We start from the raw sequence: 21,712 nt of genomic DNA, 5'->3' as shown, positions 1-21,712 counted from the left end.
TTTTTTTTTTTTTCTTTTTTACTTCCACCGCTCCAAGCTTGCTCCTGTGATGGACTACAATCTCAATACAAACTAGTAGTCCATCACTGGAGCCATTTTGTAAAATTTATTTTATTTGTTTATCCGATTAATCGAACTTAATAATCGGCTAATCGATTTAGAAAATAATCGTTAGCTGCAGCTCTAGACTGAACCACCGGATAACAGGACCCAGGAAAGGGGGCATGTAGAGACGAGGCATTGACACGAAACTCAGGAGTTATTGCATAAAAGTATCTTCACTATTAACAATAATGTATCTTATTTCTGCATCCTTAAGCTGTAGATCCTCAAATCATCTCTGAATTGGTGCTGACACTGTCCTTCCTTCTGGAGGGTGGCTACTCTTCTTCCCCATGGTCCCTGTGCATGTTGTAAAGTAGCCACCGCTCCAAGCTCACTTTGTAGTCCATCACGGGAGCGAGCTTGGAGTGGTGACTAGTCTACAACACACACACGACCATGGGGGTAGAAAAGTAGCCACTCTCCAGAAGGAAGACAGTGTCAGCAGGAATTTAGAGATGATTTGAGGAACTACATCTGAGTGATACACAAATAAGATACATTTTGTTAATGGTTAAGGCACTTGAATGTATTTTTAAAATGTACCATGAGTTTTCAGTGTCACTTTTAAAGTAATGGATTGGGACATTCACGGTTTGACACTTGTCACCAGAATGAGAATTGAGGGAAAATCTTTCTGGAGTTGGGCACACCTGTTCTCCCTGTTCCTGTTCGTTCTGAGAAGAGACTTCCTCTCACTTTTGTAGAGATTTCCTGTTGCTTCTCCAACATAGGAAGTGAAGAGAAATCACCCTCTGTTTGTCCTGGTGACCATTGATAGTGAAAGAAAAGCCCAAATTTTGGGTTGTCACAAGAACAGGAATAGATGGGAAATCTTCCAATGAGGACACTAGTTTTGGTGACCCTGCTGCTAATTTTGCAGGGATTTCCTCTCGCTTCCTGTTGTGGACATCGGACAGGAAGTGCAGCGAAATCTCCCCAATGTGGCAAAAAAAGTTGGCAGGGGTTATAACCCTCCCTTACCCTATCCCCAAAAAATGGCTTCAGTTTTACATTAATTCCTCAGTTTCTAGTCAGAAACAAGTATGCTCATCCGGCATTGAGTTCACCTGTTACATGTTTGTTCCAGGTTATTGACCCAAATCAAGCCAGAGAATCACCATGATGGGCAGTTATTTTCAGGAAGCTTTCCACATTGGCAGCCCCTTTTCTTTAAATTTTTGCTCCAGTATCCGGGTTTTACATATTTTAGGTAAGGAATGGCCCTGCATAACCACATACAACAGCCTGAGAATATTCATGTAAACATGACCTGTTGAGAGTCAAAATAAATGAATTATCTGAAAATTGAAGCTTTGTCTGTGCTGAAAGCTGCTGTGGTCCTATGATCCAAAACAATGGCTGTTTGTTCTAATCTAATTGTGCATTTCAGATTTGCTTGTCACTTTGCTGACTGTTTGAGCTTCTGGTAATGAGATCGCTTTCAAGAAATACAGCAGTTCAGGAATACAGAAATACTTAACCAGCATCCAAATGCTAATAAAAAATGAAAGGTTTAGGTGATTTAACAGCAGCCTTATTGAGCAGTGATGTTGATCTGACATGTTTAAATAAACCTGCATAGGGAATTTGTTGTCTACCAATGGCCGGCGTCCTGTCCTGGCAACCAGTGACGTCACTGGTTGCCAGGAGCTGGGCGGGATGCCGGACAAAGCAAAATCCTATTTGCAGTGATGTCACTGTGTGCCAGGAGCTGGGCGGGATGCTGGCCAGAGCACCCCTAGTTGCAGTGACGTCACTGGTTGCCAGGAGCTGGGCGGGATGCTGGCCAGAGCACCCCTAGTTGCAGTGACGTCAGGAGCTGGATGGGACGCCAGGAATGCAATTTTTTTGTAGATTCACCTCTGCTTATATACCATATATTCCTATGGCCCTGCTTCACACATATGCGCCAATTTGCACATAAAAATATGCCTGTCTTTGGAAAAGGTACATACGTTTTTTTTTGGGGGGGGAGGGGGTTGGGCAGATCAGTGCAATTTGTCCCCATAGACTCAACAGGAAACACTTGGAAACGCGCGTCACAATTATTTTGCGTGTTTCATTTATCTGCTCAGAAAAACATGCGTAATCTGCACTGAAACGCTGTTACCTAGGTGTGAATGAAGCCTTAGGCTGGGCACACACACCTTACAACCATCGCAAGACTTTTGTCTTGCGATGGTTGTAAGGTACTTAAAAAAACGTACGATCTGCCTATGTTGCATAGGCAGATCGTACTTGCGATGATCGCAAGCCACGCCCCCTCAGGGGCGGCCTTCTGATGACAGCAATGCCTAATGGGCATTGCTGTCACTGACCCGTACGGCTGTTATCGTACGGACATGCCACAAACCCGCCGAACATCGTACGATGCTCGGCGGGTTTTCGAACATGTCCGTAAGTTTTAGTCGTGCGACCTTACAGTAGTAGAGGTCGCACGGCTTCCACACACCTTACGATAATCGTACGATCGCGGGATTTCCCGCGATTATCGTACGATTATCGTAAGGTGTGTGGGGACCTTTAGAAAGATTCAAAGCCAGAGCCAACCAAGTAACTAGTAAAAGAGGTAAAGATGTCCATTATGGATGCCTACTTATTTTCTGGGTACAGGTTTCCTTTGCCATGATCCCCATCTGAAAAAATAAAACAAATGTCTGTGATCCCTACCTGTTGTGATATCTTCATCTTGCTCTGTACACAACATTTGGTGTTCAATTGTTTGTAGTGTTTGGTAGACTGAAGTCCAGGCCTACACATAAAGTACTTGCAGTATGACGGGCAGTCATTTTCCTTTATGTTTGGGATTCAGGTGACCATTTGGTAAATGTCGGTCTGAATCCAGGTGAAAGCAAAAATTGGAACTTTAACCACTTTGCGCCTGGAACATTTTTTTTTAAATTTTTGTATACAAATGTTTAAATATGAATTTGTTCTAACAAAAAACACCCAAACAATTATATTTTTTTTTCGTAAAGCAGAGGCCCTGTAGATGGAAAAACAAATGCTAGCTGCAATTTTTTTATGTTGCACAATATTTGTGCTAATGTTTATCAAATTGATATTTTGGAAAAAATACACTAAAATTAACTTTAGTTCACACAAATGGAATCTAATACCCAATGTCTTATAAGATATAAAAGATGGGTTGTGTCAGGTAAATTGATACCAAGCATGTCAAACCTTAAAATGGCAAAAAACTACAGTACCCAAATGTGGCAATAGGCTACACTTTAAAGGCATTTGCTGCTCATCCATAAGGGCTCACAGTGAGTGATGGCCCTAAAATGTTTGCTGTCACTCCAATGTTCTGATAAAATGTGACGTGTGATAAGGGCATCGTTTTTGAACATATGGGCACCCAACGTGTGTTTTATATGTGCGTGTAACTAGCGCTAAGAAGCCCCTATCTGATGGCATAGAGCAAGTGATCGGTCCTCTTTATGGTGTCATCACAGGACTGTTAGACCCCTTATGTCACATGCGGACCCCACTGAAGCTGATAAAGTACAGATGCTTCTTCTCCAGTCACAGCAATAATACCCTTGTGCTTTTCTTCTTCATTCTTCTATTTCTTGGTAGGGTATGTAAATCTAAGACTCGAATGCATTGTTTGTCAGGTAGAACAGGTCATGTGTATATACACTATAGTGCCAAAAGTATTGGGACACCCCTCCAAATTATTGGATTCAGGTGTTCTAATCACCTCCATGGCCACAGGTGTATAAAATCAAGCACCTAGGCATGCAGACTGCTTCCACAAACATTTGTGAAAGAATGGGTCGCTCTCGGGAGCTCAGTGAATTCAAGCGTGGTAGCCACATGTGCAATAAGTCCATCTGGGAAGTTTCCTTGCTACTAAATATTCCATGGTCACCTGTTAATGGTATTTGTAACAAAGTGGAAGCAACTGGGAACCACAGCAACTCGGCCACGAAGTGGTAGGCCACATAAAATGACAGAGCGGGGTCAGCACATGTTGTCTGCAGAGTCAATAGCTACAGACCTCCAAACTTCGTGTGGGCTTCAGGTTGGCACAACAGTGCATAGAGAGCTTCATGGAATGGGATTCCATGGCCGAGCAGCTGCATCCAAGCCTTACATCACCAAGTGCAATGCAAAGCATCGGATGCAGTGCTGTAAAGCACGCCACCACTGGACTCTAGAGTAGTGGAGACGTGTTCGCTGGAGCGACAAATCACGCTTCTGTCTGGCGATCTGATGGACGTGTCTGGGCTTGGTGGTTGCCAGGTGAACGGTACTTGCCTGACTGCATTGTGTAAAGTTTGGTGGAGGAAGGGTTATAGTGTGGGGTTATTTTTCAGGGGTTGGGCTTGGCCCCTTAGTTCCAGTGAAGGGAACTCTTACGGCATCAGCATACCAAGACATTTTGGACAATTTCATGCTTTGTGGGAACAGTTTGTTCCAACATGACTGCGCATCAGTGCACAAAGCAAGGTCCATAAAGACATGGATGAGCGAGTTTGGGGTGGAGGAACTTGACTGGCCTGCACCGAGTCCTGACCTCAACCCGATACAACACCTTTGGAATGAATTAGAACTGAGACTGCGAACCAGGCCTTGTCGTCCAACATCAGCACCTGACCTCACAAATGCGCTTCTGGAAGAATGGTAAAACATTCCCATAGACACACTCCTAAACCTTGTGTACAGCCTTCCCAGAAGAGGTGAAGCTGTTCTAGCTGCAAAGGGTGGGCCAACTCAATATTGAACCCTACGGACTAAGACTGGGATGCCATTAAAGTTCATGTGCGTGTAAAAGCAGGCGTCCCAATACTTTTGGCAATATAGTGTATATCACTGTGGTCACTGTGTATTGAGCTGTTTCTCTGGCGTTCAGCTTTAAGTGTAGGATAGGTTTTATGGAAAAATAGGATTAATAGCTTTGGCTTTTGTTATGAAAAAGCATTCCTGCATGTGTTTTTTTTATTAGCGGATCCACTTAACACCAGAAAATTCCTTTCCTTTTGTGTTTTGATCTTTTGCATAGAAGTGGAAGCGTGTGTGTTGATCAGCAGTTTTTCTGAGGTATCAAGCAGTTGGTATAAACACAATGACAGCTTCACTATACATAGGAGCTTTGGAGTATCAGATCCTCCCATTGTGACAACTCCTAGTAAACAAACAGTGCACAGGGAAAACGGCTGAGGGAGAAACATATGTTAACTATAAAGCACAAGTAGCTGGCTCTTTATTAGGCTGCATTAATACTGTATGACATGAGAGAACACACGGCATAGGAAAATGCACGGGATGCAAAATATTGTACCTTATAATTGAAAGAAACCAGTTTGTTTTATGTTTTCTTCTTAGGGACTGGATTTGTATTGCAGCGTTCACCAACTCCCTCGTGAACACTGCGTGCTTCAACTGTGACTGCTTCCAATCCTACCTGTCACTCATTCTCTTACATTATACATGATGCTGCTGATACTTTGCATATTTTGCCTTGCAGAAGATATTTTAAGCCTCCTGATGTTGATATTTTATGTTGGTGACTGGAATGTCACTTCCAAGTTCATTTTTCTATTTGTAACAGCAAAGATATACATTTTTGTTTCTGTTTCCAAATAGTTCTCTTCTTTAAAGTTTGGCCCCTTTTTCACAGGGGATGATCAGCAGGGGAACTATGCACAGATCCCCTCCTGATCGGAACTATGCACAGATCCCCTCCTGATCGGAACTATGCACAGATCCCCTGCTGATCGGAACTATGCACAGATCCCCTCCTGATCGGAACTATGCACAGATCCCCTCCTGATCGGAACTATGCACAGATCCCCTGCTGATCGGAACTATGCACAGATCCCCTCCTGATCGGAACTATGCACAGATCCCCTCCTGATCGGAACTATGCACAGATCCCCTCCTGATCGGAGTAGTACGGATCAGATGTCACCGCCGGGTCCATCCAGTTTTTCTTTTTTGTTCTTCTCCATTTTGCAATGGAGGGAAGAACTAAAACTGCTAGACGCCATGTTGGTCTATGGACATGTCAGCTTACATTAGATTACCCCCGATCCGGCACATTCAGGTCCGGCGAATTGGAACTCTGTTCCGTTTGTTTTTCCGGACCTGGCTAGAGCTGGGGGTGACCAGATGTAAACGGATGCCCATCCAATTAGACCTGGCTACCCATAGACTAGCATTGGGCATCCGTTTAGGTCCGTCTGAAAAACTGACAAGTGGACCCGATCGGACGGCCCATGTGAAAGGGGCCTTTAGTGTGTATTTCAGAATCTGTTGAAAAGTTATAGCCTATGTGCAGGTGAAAAAAGCCCCAAAACAAACTACCCTTGCAGTGAAGTTACATCTGCGCAAGGATTACAAGAGAACTATGGGGTAACCTTTTTATCCCATAGTTCTCTTTATGGTCACGGGAGGACATATACTAACGTCCTCCCGTGACCCAAAGCTCAGTATATAGCATGCTATTGCCCACTATATACTGAGAGCGCCGCAGCCAGGACGGACCATCTCCCTGCAGGGAGCGGATCGTGAAGTGAGGGAGTATGAACACGGTATGTGTTCGCTCACTTCCTGATCTATAGAGCCGACGTATGACAGTTTAATTGTTGCACATCATTTCTAATTATGAGGATGAGTGTAAATCACTCCTCATATTTCGCATTTAACTGCTCCTTAATGCTAGGTGTAGGCACAAAAAATGCACCTCAATGGTGCACTGCAAGGGTTTACTGCTTGTTTTGGTCTAGCGATGAAATTAAAGAAGCTGCCAATCAAAACGTGTGTTTTCATGCATAAATAACCACAATCTGTTGACGCGTGTACAAACGCACAAAAACTGTCCCGCCTAGGTGTGAACCCGGCCTAAGGGAAATGTTTGGATTGGTCTCCAGCAGTCTTGCGCCCTCTATTTTTATCTCTAGTAAATCACAACAAAGTAGCACAAGTCTATTTACTGTCTGACTCTGGGATCTGTGCTTGCTTGCTAGTAACAGTGTCTGACGGTATTACATAAATGATTGTTGCTCTAAAAACATGTTAATCAGGATCTGCAGTTTGATAATATATCAATGAACTCTGCTCATCTCTGCCAAAACATCAGAGGTGCTTTACCTGGTGTCTGATTGTGTGCAGGCCAGAGATCTGGGTAAAACAGACAAAAGCTGTTTTCATATGTTGTCTGTCCTAGAAGAGAACTTCACAAGAGTGAAAAGTCTTTTGCAGGGTTTGGAATCTATACGAGCCTGTAATTCAACATTGCAAGGTTTTGTTGTGTACTAGTAATTGCTGATTGAATGTATGTATAGTATATGTTATGTAACATTCACATTTAAAGGGTTATTAAACTCAGCGGCTTTTGCATATATCTACTGCTGGCAAGCAGTAGATGTATGCAAAAACATAAAAAAGAACAAGACAACCCTTTAGGCCTCATTTACACGACAATCGTCTGACACGTTCGCTACAGCTGTGGCGAAGACACAGGTAAGTTTAAACCCTTTTTAAAGGGCTCATTCACACTGGAATCGACTGGCACCTACAACTCCGTGCTGCGTGCACGGCCATATCGGGCAGCTCCCGGAAAGGACAGGTGTTGCGTGTGATTGGTACGCAGCCCCCGTCCTTCTCTTTGGGACTACGCGGCCGTACGCACCCCTACGCTCACCTCAATTGCAGGTCCGTATGGGTGCGTGTTTCCTAGCTCGGACGCAGACAGGATCCATCCTGTCAGCGTACGAGTATGCTCACCCACAAGGACGTGCAGGGTGGGTGAGCGTAAGGGGGCGTACGGCCGCATAGTCCTATAGAGAAGGATGGGGACTGCGTACTAATCACACGCAGCACCTGTCCTTCCCGTGAGCTGCCCAATACGGCCATGTACGCAGCACGGAGTTGTATGTGCCAGTCGATTCCAGTGTGAATGAGCCCTTTTAAAAAGGGTTTAAACTTCCCTGTGTCTTCGCCACACACTCCCGTCCGTACAACTGAAGTGTCTCGAGCGGCCGCAAAGGATCTTGGGGCAGGCGCATGCGCACTTCAGATGTTCGGCCGGGAGACGAGGAGAGACACAAGGTAAGTCTATGGAGCAGCGTGCACCCGCACAGACTCCGTGGTACGTCAGAGGAGAGGAGGACAGAGGAGTCCGCGCTGGATCAGAGACCGGCACCAGCACTGGAGGGACAGTTGAAAAGGACAGTAAAGAAGAAAATGATCGAATAAAGAAGCATCATTTAAGGTAAGTCCTTACAGCAGGATTGGGAAGGGGGGAAAGAAAATTCTGACTTCCTGTGACCCTAAAGAGAACGACACCCATAAAAAAAGGTTGGGCCATAGTTTTCTCTTAAGGGGTTGGTTAACATAAATTGTTCACTTGGCTTGGTAAACAAAGTGAAGCTTTTTTTCACTGCAGTCATGCAAGAAAAAAAAAATTATTTAACACTCCTTTATACCTTTTTATCATTGGTGTTTATTGCCTGCAAGTACAAATGTCAAGGATGGACTGTAGGCAGATATAATGGACACAAATGAATGCAGATCTATACTCCTTAACACATGATTAAAATGTATTTATTTAAAATGCAAGCAGTGTAGGTATCTGAATCTGACCTGGTATCAGACTCCTGTAGTGCCTGTACAGCAGGGCTGGAGTGTGAGAGGAAGCAGCACAAGGAGCTAATCAGTTCATGTGCTAGCAAGAAGCATGCTGATAGGAGGAGAACGCAGAGTGACCAAGAGATGAGCTCATCATTGTACTGCTTCTTTCATTATCCAATAACAGTTTGGGGTGAGTCCAGGATGACCTGGGATCAGAGGAAGTGGGTTGAATGATGCTGCCCACCAGACTGAGTATCTGGGGGCAGAATAAAATACTTTGGGGTAGAGCTCTTCAATTAAATATTGGAACAAAAGCTGCCGTTTTTTTTTAATGGTTAATTATTTTAATCTTATTTTTGGTTGGTGTTCTGCTTAAAACCCCAATTAAACTTCCAGTTAACATTAAACACATTCTAGATGCATGAAAAAGGTGCGCAAAGTTGTGTTTGTTTTTCTTTGGAAAGGAATTCTTTCCGGCTCGCTTAAGAGAAGTATCCTTGTTCCCCATGTGGATGTGGTGGTCTCTCTGCAGAGGTCTGACCCCTCCCCCTTATGAATCGGAGCTTCAGCTGTCCAATCTACAGGAAACCTGAGATTTGCTGATTGTAGAGCCGCAGGTCTGACTCGGCAGAGGGTGTGTTGGACCTCCTGCAGAGAGACCACTGCTTCCACACAGAGTGCAAGGGCCCATATCTTCAGCTCCAGATGAACCGGAGGACACGCGGACTCATATATTTGTAGGTTTAGATTCCATATGCATAGAGATTTGTCTAGTAAGGCTGCCAGTTAAGGAGATTAAGTTTTATGCGTCAGGATCTCTTTAATTGCAAATGGTTTTTTTAATAACTGCATTGTTTTCTCTATCAGTGTGTCTTGTGTGCATTTGTGATGCATGTGCTTCTGTTTACATTGGCTCCCTGCCCCTTATGCCCATGTGATGAGGGAGAGGAAGTCACAGACAGAACTGGAACTGCGGTGTGATGCATCGCCTGTCTGGTTTTTGGATTCCATTTTCTTCCATACACACATTCTTGTTGAGCACTGGAGTGTCGTTCATTTGACAGAGTGTATTGTTTATCTATATTGCGATCCATATTCTCCTCCAATCCTCCCGCTAAAAAAATAAAGGCCGTCCTTATTATCTGGACCTGCTTTTCGGATATTTGGCCATCGTGTATATTTGTATTTGTGTTCCAGCTTGCACTTGTTCTACAGAAATTGTGTAAGGTCATCTGGCCCAGATCTGAAATGGCCGGGTAATCATTCTGTCATTGCATAATCTTCTTCTAGCTTCATAGAAAGGACGAGAAAAATAAACTTTACGGCTTAGCAAGTCAAAACTTCAAAGATGTATTTTTCATACCCCCAACTATGAGAGATTGGAAAGCATACTACCTGAGGCACCTTAATGGTTAAACCCCGGTGCCCAAACTGTGCCCCCATGGCAATAATTGCTTGGCCCTCAGGGCTCCTACAGACATTATTCTGTGTTTCCTAAATGTACGTGCTTTATTCTTTAGACTGGGTTCTATTAGTTCAATGGTTTGGTTTATCTCTTTCATATGATCTTCTTTTTTTATTTTTTTTTTGTTCTCATCTGTCCATTCCTTCTTTTTTTTGACCTTACAGTAGTAGAGGTCGCACATCTTCCACACACCTTGCGATAATCGTACGATCGCGGGATTTCCCACAATTATCGTACGATTATCGTAAGGTGTGTGGGGACCTTAAGAAGAATGTATTATGAGGGGATTTTATAAAAACCCGAAGGGCAGACAAAATCTGGCAACCAATTAGCTTCTACCTTTTAATTTTCAAAGCTGCAGAGAGAAGCTGATTGGTTGCCATAGGCATCTGCTCCAGTTTTGATACATTCCCCCAAACCCCCCCATGCGTTTCCTTAGGCCCCATTCACACCTATGCGTATAGTAATATGCGCGTCTGTCGCGCGTTTTTTTTACCGCGCGACCGTCGCGCGATTCCAAAGGCTACTTGGCAGTATACTAATGGAAAACGGACCAATACGCAGCAAAAAACGCTTCGGGACCTTTTCATGCGTGGGCCGTTTTGTAGTGCGTTCGGGACGGGCGGAAATACGGACAGGTGGGAACGAGGCCATTGACTACAGTGCTATTTATTTTTTTGACCGTTTTGTAGAGCGTTCATCGAGCGTAGGACGCGCTACAAAACGGTCAGGTGTGAATGGGGCCTTAGTTTCATCCACACACCACAGGATGCAGAGATTGTGAATACAGGTCATCATATTGGAGATTGGGGACAATCAACGCAGGATTAATATTAAAATAAAGTATACATATAGGCCTCATTCACATGAGAAAAGGTCGGCACGTACAGCTCTGTGCACGGCTGAATCGGACAGCTCCCAGGAAGGACAGGTGCTGCGTGTGATTAGTACGCAAACCCCTGTCCTATGCGAGTATGTGGCTATACGCCGCCCTACGCTCACCCCAAGTGCAGGTCTTTACGGGTGTCCCGGCTCTGACGCAGAAAGGGTCCATCCTGCCAGTTTACGAGTACGGACACCAGCACGGATGTGCACTTGGGGTGAGCGTAGGCCAGCGTACTAATCACATGCAGCACCTGTCCTTCCAAGGAGCTGCCCAATACGGCCGTGCACGCAGCACGGAGCTGTACGTGCCGGCCTTTTCTCGTGTAAATGAGGCCTTTAAAGCTGAACTGCAGGCAAACGGCAAACACACGGTTGAAATACATGTATGGGATCCATTTTATCTGTCTAAAGCTGGCCATACACTTGTAGATTATTGCTCGAATACCCCATCATGCACAGTCCAATTATTTACATTTCCAATTTATTATCGATTTCGAAAATTGGTCACTAGCCATACTAACCATCCAATTTTTGATAGACGACCCAAAAAATATCTTTTGCGCGTATGCCGTGTTCTTGCGACAATTTTTGTTGAGCGATAACACCACTGAATCATCGATTTTCGTTCGGAACGAGAGAAAGGTTTTCCAACACAACCGATTGAGGAAATTTGGCCAGGAGTACAGTCATTAAAATTGTTGGGTTCCCATCAACTGATGGATTACCGTTCAAAACAACGTTCGTGTTCGATTGCCAAACGAAACTCACAAAGTGTAAGGCCTTGTTCACACCAAGCGCGGAGAAGGTGCAGAGCGGAGCAAAACTGCGTCCAATGTATTCCAATGGTAGTTTTTGCTCCAGTTCACATCGCAGCGTGCAGGTCCAGAGCAGGTGAAAAAACAGCAGCCAGCTCTATTGTACCTGCTCTGGAACACATGCAAACGCATCAAAAACGCGGCACAACCCACTGCATTGCGTGTGCAGAAACCTGAGCGGATCTGCTCTGCATTTGGTGTGAACAAGGCCTTAGGGCAACTTTTTTAGGATTTGTATTCTGTCAATCCAGTCCTGAGATTTACATAGCTCTACCACTCTACATGTGCCTGTCTGACAGAGCAGGAGACTTGACTTTTTTCTCTGCTGCACACTGATGAGCGCATCTCTCTGCCCCTTTGCTCTCTCCTCCTATCAGCATATCCATTGTTAGCACATGAAAACTGCAGCACAACTGATTAGCTCGTACTGCTTCTCACTCTCCCAGTCTAAGCTCTGCTGTGGATTGCTGCTGATACCAAGCCAAAATCAGTTACTTACGCTGCTTGCATGTAAATAAATGGTAAATGTATAAAAGAATACCTAGCTGCATCCATTTCCGTCTTTTGTAACTGCCTGTGGGTTTAGCTTTAAATGAAATATATGAGCACATGGTAACCATCTGTGAATTTTTCTTTTCTTTTCTGGTGTGTAAAGATGGCGTTTCCATTTAAATAGGCCTGCGCCTCCAATCCTGGACGGACTCATTGCCAGTAACAGATGTGTCCTTTCTGCACAGTTATGCTACCTCTGTGTGTACGCTGCAGTATGAGAATATTAAACATAGTTTGTATGAATGTGCACCGAGATTATATTCACAAACATTTTCAGAACAAACGATGCTTTCGGCCTTAACTCATTCTTTTATTTGTTCTTCAGGGAGAAGGATCTGGAGGCTAAATTTATTATTGAAATGGAAGGCAAGAAAACAACAATTACCAATATGAAGGCAAGTGCGATCCAATGTTTATTTTTGATGAATGCTGCACTTTTAGTGGCACCCAAGGGTTTCATCTAGAGAGAACTTAATACTGTAATATGCCTGTATGCCTTTTTTTATTATAATTCTACTCCAGCAAGGTGGAATTAATGAGCATGTATAATGGCCTGCAGAAGTATATTGCAGTTCAGGTTGCCTTGCATCAGCCAGCCATGGTAAATGTATGCCATCAAAAAAAATAATTATATATATATATATTATATTGATTTAAGGTCTTAAGTTCAGATATAATGGACAAGTCAAGGCTTATGCTGCCAGCACAGAGCTTTTCATCCTCTGCTGGTCTATTACGCTTTGTTTCAGGGTGTTTCCTGGAAATACCTTGAAATTCCAGTTTATAGAGTTTGAAGTGGGAAATACCTCCTACGCAGCAGGTTTAAGTCCATTATTATGTAGACAAGTTTTACATAGGTTTTTGCAGGTTGTCCTGAATACGAGCACTTTTCTTTAGCTTGTGCTAATCATACACAGGAGATCAGAAATCATGATTCAACCTTTTGTTTGATCGGTTATTCACTCAACAGTGACACCATTAAATTGTAATAGAAGCCAAAACTCTATTGTTTTAGTTTTGGATGGAGTGGAGAGGGATGGGAACCCCTGTCAGGTTTTTATTGCTGTCTGTGTGCTCTTTGAGGAGATTCAACTGCTCTATTTGTCCTGGGTTTGTCATCAGAATAGGAATAGATGGGAAATCTTCCAATGAGGGCACTAGTTCTGGTGATCCTGCTGACCACCAGGAGTTTTCCTCTTTGGGGGGGGCTATCGGGCAGGACGCAAATCTGCCCAATGGGACACGGATGCTAAAGGAATAAGCTGACAGAGGTATAACCCTCCCTTACTCTATTCAGAACTAAGAAAAAAGAACCCCCAGAAAATTTTGTATTAACCCTTGCAGTGGGGCTACCTGACGCTCCGAGCCAGCTTCTTTTTAGGCCGGTCCTTCCAATGTCTCCCTTGCACCTCTGCAGTGGTCTAAGGTTCCGTAAATCATCACATCTGTCCACGTTAAGGAACATTCCTATGCTGCAGGGAGGGGGAGACAGGCTAAAGGGAGCGCCGTGACAGCTGGCTGGTTTGGAGCTTCGGGTGAGTATATCTTAGTTATTTTAGCACCTAGACACAAATGAGCACCTAACCCTTGCAGTGGTAGCCCCACTGCAAGGGTTAATAAAAACATTTCCTGGAGTTTTCTTTCACTTCTACTTTAAGTCCAAGTTTGGTGATCATCTCTGTTTCCCATGGAAGAGTAGAGCTACCACTGTATTTTGAAATTCATCTTCAGTATCTGCAGGCATTAGCTGGAGGAACACTTAAGCTGGGTTCACACCTTAGCGTTTCTTACCGCACGGTTTTACCGCGATTTGCGGTAAAAGAAAAGCGCGGCAAAAGCGAGTTTCCGAGGGGGTATCCGGCTGTATGCTAATGGATACAGCAGGATACGCGCGTTTATACGCCCCAAAGAAGCTCATGTACTTCGTACGCGCGTTAAAACGGCCAGGTGAGAACCATGCCTATAGACAAACGTGAGTTTTCACCTGTTGCGGTAAAACGCTCAGGTGTGAACCGGGCCTTAGACATTTTGCATTCACTGTGGTGTTGATCTCTTGGTGTCCTTCAATCATGTGTGCCATGAACACGCTATTTGTGATATAATTCCACCAAATCCGCTATTAGAATGTGAAACGCTCTGTCTGTGAATGATGAGCCTCAGCTGAAACTGTCTTGGCATAGCCCAGAAGTTTATGATGCATAGCCTTAGCCCTGGGTAATGAGATCTTTGGAAGATTTGTCAATGTATTTGTGGAGGACCTCCAGATCTCTGATTCTCCATACCTCTTGGTACCAGAGTGTACCAGGGAACCTAGATTTTAGTGTAATGTTTGAGTTATTTCAACATGGCTTGTGAGCTGAGAGGCTTTTTGTTGCACATCAACCAATGCCTCTGGTTGGGGGGCTCTATGAGCACTTCAAGCAGTCACAGTAGCTTGTATGGCAAACAAGGATGGGGGTACAGTGACCTCATACATAGATGGAATCATTGCAAAACATCCCAGCTGTCAAATACTGCTGGTTCTAGACTATTCAAAGTAAAACAGCTACCGGATTATAGTGTTTTAAACCAAGCTAATTGCTGTTGTCATCATCACCCAGGGAGTTCTATTTCCAGTGTAGTTCTTTCTCAGCTGCTAGCTTGTATTCTTCTAATCATTTTATGTATGTAGTGCATTGTGACATGCTTTGACAGCTACAACAGCACTAGTCAGTGTAATTGGAGAATAGTACAGCAGTGGTATGTCTACCTGCGCTCCTTTCTCTCCTTGTTTTCCTTGGATGTTAGAAGTAATTGTAGACCAAGCCCTGTGCTGTGAATTGATTTTAGCGCTGATTATATGATAGGCTGTTTGGCCATTTCATCTTTGGACCTGAAGCAGTAACATCTACCAGAAAGCAGAAAAGAAGGATTACCACTTTTCAAATTGTGAAGAATGTGGTCTGGTTTCTATAAAGTTCATGATAATATACAGAAAGAAGCTTGTGGCCTAGGGCCCTTTCACATGGGCGCTGTCCCCTGCTGAGTCAGATCAGAATGCAGATAGAAGTCACGGATCCATGTATACACAGTGGGTGGCAAGATATAAATGTGCCTGCATCTGCCTGTCAACCCCCCCCCTACATGCGGATAGGTCAGTAAAAGCGGACCTTGGTGCAAACGTTCCTTTTTGCATTTAGTCTAATGCACATAAATTGGCCCAGCCGTGGGCAGATATAGGTGGACGCACATCTTTTCACATCCAGCTGCCCGTAGGGATATATTCTTGTATACGTTTTTGAAGTGATATTAAAGTCAAAAGAATTCCAAATGCTGATGAAATCATTCACAATGGATGCTGCTTCTTGATGTTTAAAAGTTTTATTAGTTTCCTGCAGAATCAGCTGGTCCCCTGAGCACTGACTCTATCCTGTTTTAGAGTGCCTCCTTTCTCAAGCAGAGTGCTATGCAGTCACCCTTGTGTGTGCTAGTAAGCTGTGTGCATCTCCACAAACGCACAACAAATCCAACTACTTCCCTCCTCCCTGGCCCCTTCTCCAAGCTAGTAGATGAACAGTTTCTGGAGTCTGCACTGTCTTCTGGGATCTTGTACTGGACAGAAAGTTCAGGGAAGTTGAGCTGAGAGACAATCAGAAACATAATGATTGTAAGTGATTGGGCAAAAATGTAAAGCAGTGCTTTGCTGAGCAATGCATATTTGTCTGATCTGGATTCATTATGTTTGAGTTATTTCAACATGGCTTGTGAGCTGAGAGGCTTTTTGTTGCATATCAACCAATGCCTCTCATTGGGGGGCTCTGTGAACACTTCAAACAGTCACAGTAGCATAGTAGAGAAAATGGAGATGGGAGGAGGAGTTGGCAGACATGGAAAGTGCTACCAATGCACCTGCATCTGCAATCTCAGGGGGAACACTGGAAGTTGGGACAGGTTTTCCTACCTGCCCGATCGATTGTTCCCCCTAAGAGTCAACAGTCAGCAATTTTGTATTATGATGTGAGATCATCACCCATCTGAAAATTGGATGACTGTCATCTTACGTCCGTAGATCGCTAAAGGTGAGCTTATCCTAAGCAAGTTCAAGAACTTTCACCTCTGTTCATAGAAAATTGTGTTTTTCTGCCTGTCAGGGGTGGGGTATTATTGATCACAGGTGAAACTACACACTGGTTATCTTGTGCCTGATAAATGCATCTCATATGCTGCATGCTCTAAAGTAGTTGTGTTCAGTGAGTGCAGGACAAAAGTCATATATGTCAGGGTGAGTGATATAAAGCAAGTATACATTTTTGACCCACTCCCCCCCCCCCCCCTTTTTTTTTCTTATCTCTTTTTGGGTTATATTGGCACTGGGCATTAGTGTTGCGTCAAAGCATAGTTTTAAAGCAAATCTGATTTACCCATGCAGAGCAAAGCAAGAAATGGTTTTAATGCGTCCCTTACCAGCAGCTCACCTTTCCTTTATTCCTCTGCTGCTCCCCTTTCTGCAAGTTAAGCTTGTTGTCATTTTGACAGCGCTGGTGAAGCCGGGCAGGGAGATGTGTAAGGGCCATGCACATCTACCCTCCCAGCTCTTGGCAACCTGGGATGCTCTGGCCAGTGTCCTGCCCAGTTCTTGGCAACCAGTGATGTCACAGGTTACCAGGAGCTGAGCTGGACACTGGCAAGCTCCTTTCAACCACTGATGTAATTGAGCTGGGCAGGGTGCTGGCCAGAGCTGGACATTGCACCCCCCGGGTGCGGCCCAGAGTGCCTTTAGCATGTGCCTCCAGCACCTCATCAACCACCCCTCCCCGTACCTCAGGCAGCAATTATGCTAAGGACACCCATGTGTACCTAAATTGAAAATCTTTGCCTTGCCAGATGATGGATTAGTCAATGAGGTCCTACCTACACTTTGCTGAGTCACGGCTAGAGCTTGCCAAACGATAGAGCTGCAGCTCGATAAGGGGGTGTGTTGGACCTTTGCGGAGGGACTCCTGCTTTCACACAGAGGGCAAGGATTCTTCTCTGCAGCATGCTGGCAGGGTAGAGGATTTTGTACTCAGGCTGTCTACTTTCTTGAGAACGCAAACTAAGAAATTGTTCAGCTTTTGTTTTGACGCATGTGAAATTTATTTAGCTGATTTCAACTGAAAATTCAGTTGAGCTTTAGAAGAGTGAGAAGACATGAAAGAAAAGACAGCAATCAGAATCTCGAGATGGTTGGATGCTGAGATGAGGAGTCAAAATATAGCTTTGAATATTCTATCCTTAGAGCTAATCTTTACAACCCAAATGGCTAGTATTCTGATAATCTGTGGAAAGGTACCGTAGCTCAGTGTGAAAGATGCTTTGGGATGTTCTATAACCTGAAACAACAGGAATACGTTTATCTAACCAGGTGTAAACCTATTTTGTCTTTGCACAGTTGCCAGACGGGATAAGCGGGGACTCTGGGAGAGAACGGACCAAAACCTTTACCTACGACTTTTCCTACTTCTCAGCAGACCCAAAAAATGGCAACTACATATCTCAAGAATGGGTACGCATTTCCAAGAAGTAGCCTATAATTGTTCGCTTTCCATAAATTCTATGTATTTCTTACTCTGTCTTTTACCTGAAGCGGACCTTCACTCTAACATTCTACTCTCACCCACTCTATTTGAAATGGAATGTATATATATATATTTTTTCATATTTTGTTCTGGCCCTGCTCCCTGCTGTCATTCTCGCCTAGCCGAGAATAACGTGTCCTGCTCCCACCATTTTCTGGCATATCCCTGTCATATATCCCAGTAGGCTTCAGCAGTAGGGACACAGGGTACTGTTGGCGGAGCTGTGTTCATCCTCAGGAAGGCTGGCTGTATGAGCCTGAAAGAGGCAGCCAGCTCTTGATGCCTGAGGAGCAGCAAGATGGTGGACCAGGAGCTGAGTTGGGTCACTTGACCAGCAGATAGTAGTGGGACAATGCTGGGTTCCCTGGGCAGGCGAGTATGTGAATTGAGGACAACGCTGCGCAAAAGGTATGACTGGTTATAATAATCTGACTGGGATTCCTCTTGTCCTGTGGTACTGGTGTGGAATGGGATTTTAAACCTGTTAAAAATGTGATTGTGTTGGAGGATGAAGAAGCTGCTTTGTATTCAGCAAATTTACAGCATTTCGTAGCTGCTTGGAGAATACAGTTATTGTTCGGCGTAACTTGGGTTTTTACAGGGAGTTTGAAATGCTTCTGACCTCACAATTATAGAAAAGTCTGAAAAGAAATGTAGAAAATGAATAAGTCGTATTTGTAATGCACTTTCCTTTGGGGGTAAATTACATGTACATTCACAGGTATTCAGTAAGGATGGAAATTCTTCTAATATAATTTCTGAATGTTAAGGCATTGGTTTATTTATATAAATCCACATCTGGTTTTCTGAAAGCCATATGTTGAATACAAATGAGCCTATTTCAAGGACGTGTTAGAGATCATTAGGATATTGTTTTAAACTGCCTGGCTGTCCTGATTCAGTAGTTTTAATAATTTCAGTCACCTGACCTTAAATATAGATCAGAAGTTCTGACTTCACTGACTGCTTGCTTGTTCCAGGTCAGTGACTCTGAGCACTAAAGTCACTGTGGGCTTGTTTACACCATAAACAGTGCATTCCAGAGCAATCAGCTGCTGGAACGCACTGTATCGTATTCCGGCTGGCTTCCTGCGTTTAAGGGGCGGGAGGGGGCGTGGTGGTGCATTGAAGTCAATGACACCGCAGCCACGCCGATCATACGCACCAGAACGTGTGGCACATTGGTCCCGGTCCCGTGCGATCTGAAAAAATAGTGCATGCAGCATTTTTTCTGATTGCACTGGATTGGAACGTAGGCACTGATGTGTCATACGTTCTGTTGCAGGCAATCACATTGCAGGCAGGATGCATGGCTGTGGTGCCAGTGACTTCAATGCACCGCCATGCCCCCTCCCGCTTCTGAATGCAGGAAGCCAGCCGGAATGCGATACAGTGCGTTCCAGCAGCTGACCGCTCTGGAACGCACTGTTTATGGTGTGAACAAGCCCTAAAGGCAGAGACAGCTAGACTAGGATTTTCAGAAGGTGGTCGGCAAAAGCAGCATGCATGTTTATCTTTGTATGGGTTTCATTTAAAGTGACCCTGTCACTATTTTGTAAAAGGTGGAGAGTGGCATTTGCTGCAAATCAAGCAATTAATACTCATGTGTGCCCCATAGAACTCCGCTGCCGAGAAGAAATAATGTTTCTAAAAGTTTCCATTACCACTTCTGGGAATGTTGGATGCTGGTTCTCTCTCTATGCGCTCTGTGGTTTCCTTCTGCCAGTCCCTGTGTCATTACAGCATACAGTAGTGATGTTTGGCTCAGCGGAAGGAACCACAGAGTGCAGCAGGGATTTGACATCCAAAAGCGTGCCAGATGCTGAAGATCTTTCAACAAGACTACCTTTTCAATGCAGAGGGACTGGTCAGTATTAATTGCTTTGCAGGGAATGCCTCTTGTTTCCTTTTTAAAAATAGCTAGAGAATCGCTTTAAACCTTCTCCCTGCGATAGGAGAGCAGATAGTAAGCAGCCATGTGCCCAACCCTTATTCTGCTGCCTGCAGAAAACAGGAGTGGGTGGATACAAGACCAGATACCCTGCACAAGTAAAGAGAGCAGCAGCGACAGGTCTCTATTACAGAAAGCTCCTGCACAGAGGCAAAGATTCATGCTGGATTACTGCACAGATGTGGAAGAAATACTGTAATCTTGGTATGCTTGGTGTAACAATACATATGCCTCTTGTATTTAGACAATATTTCCTTATTCCAGAGTTAAGCTTTAAATAAAACCTATAAGACTATGGTTACAGACTCTCTAGAAAGAGTTTACTAAAATCATGAACTGCTTACCTTTCTTGGGGAAAATACTGCCCCAGGCTTCCTCTGGTGTTGGTTATGTAAAGAAATACTGCGCCAGTGTTTGCCATGTAAACAAAAGCCTAAGCATTTGGTTGGTGCATGCTGATGGTGAGATGTAGAGTTTCAAATGTCTGCTGTTCCCTTTCAGTAGATGATATAGATTCTAGCCTAGACCTTTGTCACCAGAACTTGGTAGAGTAGGTTTTTACATGTGATAATTTACCTATTTGTGCATGAGGAGATATGATAGATGCATCTTGATTTATATGGGGAAGGGGTAAAGATCATTTGTTTTATAACAGTCTGTATCATTTTGGCTTAGTCCAGATATGATCCGTCTATAGAACAGCTTATATAGGATAAAGGGCTTTCAATATCTTAGTAATCATCAGTGATGAAGTTCTGCTCAGTTATTTGGTTACCGTTATCCTTTCTTCAGGTTTTTAAGGATCTCGGCACAGACGTTCTCACGTCAGCATTTGAAGGGTACAATGCCTGTGTCTTTGCCTATGGACAGACTGGCTCTGGAAAATCATATACTATGATGGGAAATCCGGTAAGGAGATGGTTTTCTCAACTCTACACACTTCATTATAATCTCATTGTGCAGTTTAACTAGGCAGCACGTAACCCAAGACTAGATCATCACTGGACTCTGTCACTCAGGATTTGTTATATTTTTAGTCTGCAGCTTTCCATTTCTTCCAGTGAAACACTTTTACATGTTACATTGGCTGGAAACGATCTTATAACGGAGAGCTGAATAACTGTTCTGGCTCTGACTTTAACCCTTATTACGGAGTCTTCCTTTTGCTCCCAATCTCTTTTATTCTAATTTCAGTCTTTTATTGCAAAACATCTGCTGAATTCATTTTATATAGCTATACATTTTTTTCCTTAATGCATTTTCCATTGAAATCTATGGAAATAAAAGACGTTGGCACTTTTTTACTGTCATGCATTTGTCAATGTGCATTGCAATGTACTTTGTATTGAGTGTCAACACTCATCATAACTTGCTTCAACACGTGTTGATGCGCACCATAATGTGGTTGTATGTGCCATGATGTGTTAATGCATCCATTGAGAGGCATTTAGATGCCTTTCCATTGATTGTAAAAAAATCATCAAACAAAAATGCAGAGGAGGAGACGCCAGCCTACAGCTGCCCATACGCTGCTCGTATTATGGCCTACTCCTGCTCAGTTGTCCGAAATTTACTCTGTGGGTTGCCCTACTCGGTTCAACAAAAGTTAAGCTGAAGTCACTGTTCAGATATGGGCCACTGACAGAATATGATAGTGTAACTGCAGAATGTTGAACATTAAACTGAAAATGCATTGCTTACTTTATGTAAATCAGTGCTATAGCTTCCTTCCTGGAGAACAGATTCAATACTGTTGAAA

General features: G+C 43.8%; 1 protein-coding gene across 1 annotated transcript in view; it reads left to right on the top strand.

Annotated features, from left to right (window-relative positions):
- Positions 1-21,712, top strand: part of KIF16B (kinesin family member 16B) — a 264,485-nt gene that overhangs the window by 9,498 nt on the left and 233,275 nt on the right. The window contains exons 2-4 of the mRNA XM_018564217.1: positions 12,731-12,800; positions 17,816-17,929; positions 20,746-20,862. Of these exons, the coding sequence (XP_018419719.1) occupies positions 12,731-12,800; positions 17,816-17,929; positions 20,746-20,862 (301 nt within the window). The remainder of the gene's footprint in view (positions 1-12,730; positions 12,801-17,815; positions 17,930-20,745; positions 20,863-21,712) is intronic.

This window comes from Nanorana parkeri, unplaced genomic scaffold (genome assembly GCF_000935625.1).
Source record: "Nanorana parkeri isolate BGI_ZX_2015 unplaced genomic scaffold, ASM93562v1 scaffold737, whole genome shotgun sequence".
NCBI classification, from domain to species: Eukaryota; Metazoa; Chordata; class Amphibia; order Anura; family Dicroglossidae; genus Nanorana; species Nanorana parkeri.
Note: the sequence above shows the minus strand (reverse complement) of the source record. Positions and strands in the feature narration are given on the sequence as shown.